This window comes from Sardina pilchardus, chromosome 6, assembly GCF_963854185.1.
Source record: "Sardina pilchardus chromosome 6, fSarPil1.1, whole genome shotgun sequence".
Classification (NCBI taxonomy): domain Eukaryota; kingdom Metazoa; phylum Chordata; class Actinopteri; order Clupeiformes; family Clupeidae; genus Sardina; species Sardina pilchardus.
Genome location: NC_084999.1, coordinates 28067567 through 28077566, shown reverse-complemented (window position 1 = coordinate 28077566; position 10000 = coordinate 28067567). Strand labels below are relative to the sequence as shown.

Genomic DNA, 10000 nt, shown 5'->3' with positions numbered 1-10000 from the left:
CCACAGAGAGGGGCGGTTTCGGGGAGACGCATCCCTCTGGGCCGGGCCGAGGCACCAAGAGGTACCCCCAGGACGCCTACGGCAGCAGCCCCCTTCCCCACAAACTCCCCAAGAAGCGCCACTCCTCAGAAGGTAAGGGGTTCCTAGTGTTAGCTTTGTGTAGTGGAGGGGACAGGGAGACTAGACATCGAGAAATGAAGAGAGCCTCCCTCATGGAGACTTTGGAAAATGGTGTTTTTGCACTTTCTCTTCACGTTTTCTTCCTTTCATTCTGTCTTTCTCTCTTTCTCTCTTTCTTTCTTTCTTTCTCTCTTTCTTTCCTTCTTTCTTTCTTTCTTTCCTTTATTTCTCTCTTTCGTTCTTTCTCATTCACTCACTTGCTCATATTCTATCTGTCTCCCTCTTGCTCCTTCTCTACTCTCTCTTTTTCTGTTCTCTCTTTCTCCACACTTTCTATCATCGTTCCGAACTGCAGGCTCCTCTAATTAACCTTCGTCAGAAATAGACGCACTGCAGGTCTTAATGATCCGCTGGCACACACACACATGCGCGCGTGCTCCGTTTGGCACGCGTCCTAATTGTAATTAAAAGCCGAGGTAGGCCGACACAAACACACACACACACACACACACAGGCACCCTGACCACAGAGATTCCGAGTCCTCCTGAATTACAGAAGTGTGCCAGGAGCCAAGCCAAGATGGAAAATTCCTGGTATAAACTTTCGGGTATTTTAAAAATACGTCCAGTCAGTGCCCCTTCTGACCTACATGACGTCCAGTCAGTGCCCCTTCTGACAGCACGCGTCTGGATCCTGGCATGGCCGACCTTGGTGTTGTGGGCAGTCAGTGAAGCTGCTTTCCATGCTGAGCCTCGGTCGTCAGTGCAGTTTCTGGGCATATTGGTCGTCAGTGCAGTTTCTGAGCATATTGGTCGTCAGTGCCGTTTCTGAGCATATTGGCAGCTGAAGATGGGCAGGTCATTCGCCTTCCAACACGACAATGATCCTAAACATACTGCCAAAAGAACAAAGTAGTGGCTTAAGGATAGGATGGTGAATATCCTTGAGTAGCAAAGTCAGAGCCCTGACTTAAATCCTATTGAAAATCTGTGGATTCACTTGAAGAGAGCAGTCCATCGCCATTCCCTACAGAATTTGACTGAATTTTAACAATTCTGCATGGAAGATTGGGCAAATATTCCCCAATATAGGTGTGCAAAGCTTTAATAGACATATCCAAACAGATTGAGGGCTGTAATGAAAGCAAAAGGAAGCTATACAAAGTATTAAGTCAGGGGTATGATGACTTTTCCAACCCTGTTATTCTAGTTTTTGATTTTTTATTCATTTTCAGAACTGTTGACTTTTTTTCATTATTTTGATGTTGTACAGCTACATTTTTGAATAAAACTGAAAAAGATTGTTTTTAAAATGGGTTTTGATTTCAGGCTGAAAGACAAAAAAAACTATTTCAAAAGGGTATGATGACTTTCTATAGGCACTGTATACTTCAAATTTTACATACATGAAAACATGATGAAAACATTTCCAGACTATTAGCCGCGGCCTATACATTGATTTTGCTAAATTTCTTTAGCTATGTTAATACAGGGGGGCAGTTAATATGGTTTTATTTCTTTTAACTTGCATAAAACACTGTGCTGCGGCTTATACACATAAGAAATGGACTTTTATGGGCTTATATACGGGAAAATACTGTAATTGGCTTCCCCTTGGCCAAATCAACTGGTTTAGGGGGAACAATGTGGCTGTGGGGTATGGAGTTTTCCCTGAGGAGTTCCTGTTGTTCCCCTCAGGCGAGCCCTACCACCTGGAGAACGGAGTGGGGCGCTCGGAGCACTCGGAGAAGACGCCGGTGTCCCCGAGCTCCACGGGAAAACCCCTGGCCCTCTGCTCGCTCTCCCAGAGAGGAAGCCCAGCAAAACTCTTCCGTCTGGGCTCAACAGGTGACACTTAGCACTGACACGCACACACACTCACACACACACACACACACACACACACACACACACACACACACAGACACACAGACACAAAACACATCTACGTATACACACGAACTGGGAAACTCTTTTTTCTGGGCTCAACAAGTGGTCATCCCGTCATCCAAGTTCAAAGTTTGAAAAAACCCAAAGGGTCAAATGTAGGATCAGATTGCATTTGGAATCTCTCTTTCGCTTTTGAAAAGCCTATTTCCCAGATCCGTTATCCGAAATCCCACTAGATTATTTTTGAAAAACTGGGCTCAGGATTTTTTTTTTTTTTTACAATTTCTGAACTGTGCAACTCTGCAAATATGCTTTGTAGTTATTGCAGTATCATCATAACTATTCCGCCTGTGTGTTCATGGTTAAAATGTTGAATGTTTAATGGTAAATATTATTACCATTGAATTGCATACATCTCTGTAAGGTAAAGTGTTACCAAATATTTCCATCCATAGATAGAAATAAGCAAGTGAATTTCCTTTCAAATTGCACCAGATTGATGCATTAAGTTAAAAATACAATGAAAATGAAATTAAAATACACAACATTTTCTTACGGGGAGCACAGCACATCTATGAATGCACACAAACTGGGAAACTCTTTCATCTGGGCTCAGCAGGTGACACAGCAAAACACACACACACACACACACACACACACACACACACGCACACAAAACACATCATATGCACAGTCACACAACCTTGGAAATTATGTTGTGTGTGTCAAACAGGTGACCTTTATCATGACCACACACCACACACACTAAACACATTCACGTGTAGTCACAGACTGGGAAACTTCCATCAGGGTTCAGTTGGTGACTACTAGCATAAACACCCACAAAAACATCCACTTATACACACAAATTGAGAAACCTCAACATCCACTCATACACACACATTGGGAAACCTCAGCATCCACTCATACACACAAACTGGGAAATTTCAACATCCACTTATAATACATACTAAATGGGAAACCTCAACATCCACTCATACCCACAAACTGGGAAAATTCAACATCCACTTATACACACAAACTGGGAAACTTCAACATCCACTTATGCAACCTCTTTTAGCATAAACACCCACAAAAACACACAAACTGGGGAACTCCTCTGTCTGAGTTCATCGGATGACAATTGGAATTAACACACAGCAGTAAAACATATAAACACACCTACTCTTTCTTACACACACACACACACACACACACACAGACAAGTACTTTCACAAGCTCTCTGCCCGACTCAGGGCTTTTAAGTGCCTCATTTTCACTATAACCGACAAGCTGTGTTGCAGTAAAATATTATACCTGTAAAACTGAACATTGACCTATGAAAATGTTTCAGTGCATTTGAAGCACTGTGGCAACAGATATTGCCTTCGGCTTTGCCAATCAAGAATGGCTAAGAGCCTAACACTGACAGATTCGGTGACACGCATTCTGTCTCTTTTAGAGGTGTGTCTCACTATAGCCTTTGGGCTAAGTAAAGCCCTTGGTACTGTAGCAACACCCACTGTAAGTGCGTCTGGTTGTACGTCTCCAAATTTAGTTTTAAGCCTCGTCAGTCCCAAAGCAGATTCTGGTGTGTAGGTGTCTATTTGCATGAACACACATTATTATGGCAGTCCCCGCATTGTCCCAAGAGGGTTTTTTGGGGTGCGGCTTTTTTCCAGCTCTGTGTAATGTCATGTTAGTCATGACATGGAGGTGTCCTAGAATAAAACACTGTACCGCCATCTCCTCCTGTTGAACAGACATAGGGCCTTGCTTATCTGTCTCCTTCAGATGTTTGTGATTATAAGGTTTTGAAGACTACATACACACACACACACACACAAAGGCTAAGTCCACATTAGCTTGGATACGTTTTAATATGTCCACATGAATAAATTAAGATGCATAGGCTATTCATTTGTCTCCATTCATACTCGTGTTTACTTCCTGAAAAGGAGCACATGGTCATTGTCACGTGAAACGAGCACAGCGAATCAGGGAAGGGAACGTGGAAATGCACGTCATCCCTTTCAGTTGGTTCCGCAATTCAATCGTCCACATTCGTGCGCAACGGCTCTGGCTCTAAACTGATACAGAGTCACCAGCGGATCGAAATTTCTCCGCTTTCAGAGTTCAGATACGATGGTGTAATGTGGCCGTAGGGGGCTATCCGCAAATAAAAGTCTTTCGGATTCGAACGGATCTAATGTGGACCAGGCCAAAGTCAGTGTGCAGTGAATATTTTGACTTTGTAGAAGAGCTACACGCATAATTGATCATCCACCATCAGCTTGACAGTAGATTCGATCATCTACCATCAGCAGGGTGTGTGACCCTTAGTGTTAATTTCGTCAGACGAGACGAGACTAAATATGTTCGTCAACGACCTTTTTTTTCGAGACTAAGACGAGACGATGACGAGACTGAACCAATATCCTGAAACGCTGACTAAGACTATAATAAAATGCATTAGTGTTGACGAAAAAAGACGAGACTAAAATGTTTTGCATGATTGAAAAACTAAGATAAAATCTCTCTTCGTTTTCGCCTACAAAATGATAAGACAGAATATCTATGCTACCTGTTAAGCATTCAGAATAGTCCAAATTAATTCATGGGCAGCAGCTTTCCTGTAGGCTAGCTACGTGCTGTTGCTGTAACCCTGTGGCTGCGACGACTCATACTACAAGTCAACCCCGAGAGGAGGAAGAGATCCAAAGCCTGGCTCCATTTCACTAAACGTGATGAAAATTCTGCCGTCTGCAACCAGTGTAGTATATACTGTTATCGTGTAAGGGTAGTAATACCAGCAATATGTTAAAACATTTGTCCGTGAAGCATGGGATTAAGCTCCAAGAGTGTCATGTGTTCGACAGCCTACTGAGGGGTGCTAACGTTGCCCGGTCTAGGGCTCCAGAGTGCATATGCGCCCAAAATGTTTCAGAGTGTGCCTGAAAATAATTCTAGGTCGCACTGGTGCACCTGACGCTGCTCGGGTGAAAGCATACGTTTCCTTCACAAGTTTTAATTGTAGACTATGCGTGCAACTTTGCCAAACTGTATAGAAGTAACCCCCTTGGCCCGCTCTCTCTCCCTCTCCCTCTCTCGTGCGGTGCGCGCTCAATGGACACCCGCCCCTCGACATGCACATTCACAATCGTGAAAGCAATGGCGCATAGAAGACAACTAGCTACATTAGCCTATAATTAATTTCGGGTAGCATCATAGCGTAGGCTACTGCACAAATTTGATTCAAACTCTTGCATTCAAGTTGACTGATCATCTCAATGTTTTCCAACTAAGACTCAAAAGGGCCTGTTCCAAGGAGAAAAAAGTATTAGCCTACCTTGCAACTTAAACACACGTGGGGAAACTGAACAGTCCAACCAGTAGACTATAATAAGATAGCCAACTATGCTACTTTGTTTACAATTTGAGGCTTCAAGCCGACAGCTGAATTAAAGAGGCAGAGTTGTAATATGAATAGTCATGAATGTCATGAATATCAGAAATGTCAGTAGTAGGCTATAGATTAGAATATATAAAGAATATTATATACTGTAGGCTATATATACATCTTTATAATTCTTTATAAAGAATATGGTACTTTGGGGTTAACTGTAACCATTTTTGAGGCCGTTTAAAACGTGCATCAAATCACACAATTTGGTCGTTTTGGGTGTCGTAGCGTGTAATAAAGGTCGTCAACAATCAAATTGACTACTTTTCAAATTAATTTGAAGAGTTTAAGAGGAGAGTTTTTGGTTTTCTTCTAGCTTGGGTAAGCTGCAGGAGGATAGAATTTAGCAATTGCTGCCAACATAGGCTAGCCTACTGTCAAAAACATCCTTGTGTGCGGATGACGGTCTGATTCAAGCAGGAGGGTAGAATTTGGCGAATTTGGCGGCAGCTGCTGCCAAAATACTGTGGGGGAAAAACATCCTTGCGGTTTTGACACCACATAATAAACTCAACAAGGTAGCCCAGGTGCTGGCGAGCCGTACCTCTGCGGACCTGGTTTCTCCACACTATACTTTTGCCCCGGCCGCAATCGCTGCCAATCCTTCTTCTCCTCCTCTTCAGATGAAGAAATAAAAAAGAACGAGTCGATTTGACAATTACAACTTTTCTTACAATCCCTCCAACAGGCCACCGCCAACAAGACAGGCTCAGCAGCCTCATACAACTGTAGCCTACTGTGTTGCTACGGGACCCGACGTCAGCGGATAGGCTAGCCTACTATGAGCGCGATTGGCAAGACAACTAGAAATTCTTCTTTTAAACTCTTAAAACGAATGAAAAAAGTAGTCAGTTTGATCGTCGACAACCTTTATTACAACCCACGACACCCAAAACGACCACATTGTGTGATTTGGTGCGTTTTCAACAGCCTCAGAAAATGGTTACAGTTAACCCCAAAGTACCAAGAATATGTATATTCCTTATTGTGTTTTAAATAAAGACAAGCTTTTTCTACGCCTTATTGTTAAAAAATCTTTCACTTTATATGAAAGGAGAGCGATAAAAGGTGACCTTTTGGCATTAAAGGCGATGCAATGAAAAATGTAGGTGCACCTACATTTTTTGGGAATCGATAAGAGAATTGATAAGGAATTGGATTGATAGGCAGAATCGATAATGCCATCGATATTGATAAAAACGTATCAACACCCATCCCTATATGGAACTGCGTTTAGGCGCATAGTGCTATCTAGTGTAGCGGAGTAAAACATTCGTAAGCCTACTTTGGGTCTGCTCTGAAATAGTAGCCTATTCAAAAGCATCTTGTTATATAAAAAACTCAAATGTTTTGACTAAAACTTGACTAAGATACCTTGAGTTTTCTTTTGACTAAAACGAGACTAAAATTACGAGACTTTTAGTCGACTAAGACTAGACTGACAAAAATGATATTTGAATGACTAAATATGACTAAGACTAAAAAGAACATTTCGTCACAAGACTAAGACTATGACTAAATTAAAAATAGGTGACAAAATTAACACTAGTGACCCTTGACCCTTTCTCCTCTCCTGTTAGGGTCGGCGAGCTTTGCGGGGTCCAGAGAGAGCCCAAGGCCCAGCTGCCAGGACCCCAACCTGTGGACGGTGGAGGATGTGATGCAGTTCATCCGCGACGTCGACCCCTTGCTCGGGCCACATGCCGACCTCTTCCGCAAACATGTAAGTGCTCACCCCACCAACGTTACGTCACCTTCCACACCCACAGCTCAAATCAATCAGGGGTGCATTCAAATTTGCAAACATAGGCGAATGTTTGGAAACAGTATTCCGTTAGCCTTGAGTTTTCGGCGGACGTTTGCGAACAATTGCAAGCAGTCTGAGGAGGTAGTTCTCCGCGAACATACAGTGAAACTGGATGTGAGCTTGACGAAGGTAACAATTCAATTACCGTTAGAATGGAATGTTGACACAAAAATCATTAAAATTGAGCTGTTCAAAGAAAACATGTTCAGCACGAACGTCACCAAATTTGAATGTACCTCTGTTCTCAGGTCAGTCCTAAAAAGTCCGCTAACTGAAGATACAGTATATAACCCCAAAGCCCAGCGAAATAATGAATTCAGACGGACTCATACGTTTACTCTCTCATGAAGAATCTTTCCTACATCATGTATCTAAATGGAAATGCTAGTTCCACAATGTGAAAAACAACTCTTCCTTCATCTTCTCTCCTCCTCTGTGCTGTGTTCTAGGAGATTGACGGCAAGGCCCTCCTATTACTGCGCAGCGACATGATGATGAAATACATGGGCCTGAAGCTGGGCCCCGCCCTCAAGCTCACCTTCCACATCGACAGGCTGAAGCAAGGACGTCCCTGAGTTCCCTGTGCCCCTTTCTACCCTGCATTACCAACCCCCCCCCCCCCCCCCCCCCCCCCCCCTCGCCTGTCAGAAGGTCAACACATATCATGTAGCACTTCATTCCCAAGCTCGGTTTGAGCTATCCCAAAAAACCCAAACCCCTTTCCTATCAAGTCCACCATCCGATTCTTAACCCAGCCGCTGGGCTCGTCCTCACGTCCCACGTTGGGTCACTTGTCTTGTGTACAGCAGTCCAGTTCATTGGAGTTTTGGGAAACAACCCCAGCCATGCCTCTGTGTTGTTCAGAACTTTCAGCACTTACAGATTTACTGACGTTCTCCAACGTTCTCCAACGTTCTCCAGGCCGTTCAGGGCCCCAACCAAGGACTTGAGTTATGCAGTTACACAGCAAAGGAGGAAGAGGAAAATTGGGCCATTTTCAGGGCCTCTTTTTAATAAACAGTTTTTTTATAATGTCTTCTATATTTTATATCCCTCTCACAATAAGGGGCCTGCAATTTGTTATTTGTTTTTGTACAAAGCTGAATTTGTTTTCTGACAAACTTTTAACAGACAAACACTAGAATTCATAATCTACAGCATGAGATCAACGCCAAACTGATGTCTCATCATAAGGCACGGTTAGTTTCTCTACACATTAAACTATCATCAAATCAAAACAGACCCACAGCACACACATCAGAAAATAGAGCTGCCGTATCACACCTCTCCTCTCGTTCTATCTTTCTATGAATGTTTACATTGTCCTTTTGTCTTATGTCGTCATTTGTATTTTCAGAATTTTTATACTATATTGTTAGAGTTCATACATTTAAAAGTGTTGTCATACTTGTAATGGTTCAATAAAAAAGACAAGTGTTTCTATGTTTGTGTTTTTATTAGTGCAAGGTCCATTACTTGTGTGTGAATCTGCCAGGCCTAGAAGTTGTTGTTTGAAAACGCTGTAGGTGTTTGTTGTCTTCCAGCTCCACATAATCATATCATATGACCTCAATCATATCTGCATGACTAACGACATCTGATCAATGCCTGTCCTGTGCTCCCAGGACTGTCTCGGTGGCTGATAAATACAGGGGTTTGCCTGATCACAGCAGGCCACAAGGGGGCGGTAGTGTGCTAACACTACATCATCCTTGTCACATTGGCTCTTTGAATGACGTCATGCTCAGTTGGCCAGAGATGGTGTTCCTGTACACTGTGCCTACAGCAGTGTCTGTCCAGTCGTCCACTATCAGCACAGAGGAGCACCTCTAGTCTAAAATGGAGTGCAGTGGAACAAAGGCTCGTCAGCTGTTTCAGTCTAGACAGTGTGTTGTGCGTCTGCTTGTGTCTTTGGCGCATGCAGTGGTTGTTTGTAGCGCATGCAGGCAGGGAGCTACGCCAGCCAGAGTCATTAACTTCTCTGAAGCACCACCAGACTGGCTCTGCAACAGGCGGCACATGTTAAAATTTAGCCTGGGCGGCTTTTGGCAGGAATAACTCCCTATGCCTTGTGCAGAGGGCAAGGTTTTTTTTTCAAGTGTGTCTGAGCATAAAGGGTAGTGTTTTTAGATTCATCTTGGATTGCGGTAAAGTATAGGCTTGTCTGGGGTTGGTGTGTGTGTGTGTGTGTGTGTGTGTGTGTCTAAGTGTGTGTTTTCTTCTGTGTGTGTGTGGGAGGGGATTCTCAGGATAATATACTCCCATTACATAAGCTACAGAGGACAGGGGAGATCGGTGGCCTTAGTGTAGAGTGAGAGGTGTAGCTGGAGACTAGTGTGATAAGTCCTCTCCTGGGTTAACAGGCTCTTATGGCTTCTTTTCACAAAATCTAATGTATGGAATCCATACGCACATGAGGCCATAGGTGCCACATATTGTTTTGGCTGATCGACTAGCCAAAGCAGGTGCTTTTTCAGGGTCCACATACAGTACTGTAAGCTCGCATGGCTGTGGGGGATATTTTCTTCTCTGGCATGTCGCTCTCATACCATCTCACACACACTCACGCACAGAGATGCGCAAACACACACACACACACACACACACACCGTCTCTGTCTCCCCTCATGCAGTCATCTTATATTGCTGCTACCTACTGAAGCATGATGGAGCTCAAATTGCACACAGTAGGTAGCTGTTTGTTATGCCCAAGAGCATATGT

The 10000-nt window shown here is 43.4% G+C and overlaps 1 protein-coding gene across 5 annotated transcripts in view; it reads left to right on the top strand.

Moving 5' to 3' along the window:
* LOC134083126 (polycomb protein SCMH1-like) overlaps positions 1-8716 on the top strand; it is a 32008-nt gene extending 23292 nt beyond the window's left edge. For all 5 annotated transcript variants that reach the window (XM_062539284.1, XM_062539285.1, XM_062539286.1 and 2 more), the window contains 4 exons: positions 7-132; positions 1818-1967; positions 7053-7195; positions 7729-8716. In XM_062539284.1, the coding sequence (XP_062395268.1) occupies positions 7-132; positions 1818-1967; positions 7053-7195; positions 7729-7854 (545 nt within the window). In that variant the 3' untranslated portion in view covers positions 7855-8716. The remainder of the gene's footprint in view (positions 1-6; positions 133-1817; positions 1968-7052; positions 7196-7728) is intronic.
* The last annotated feature ends 1284 nt before the right edge of the window (positions 8717-10000 follow it).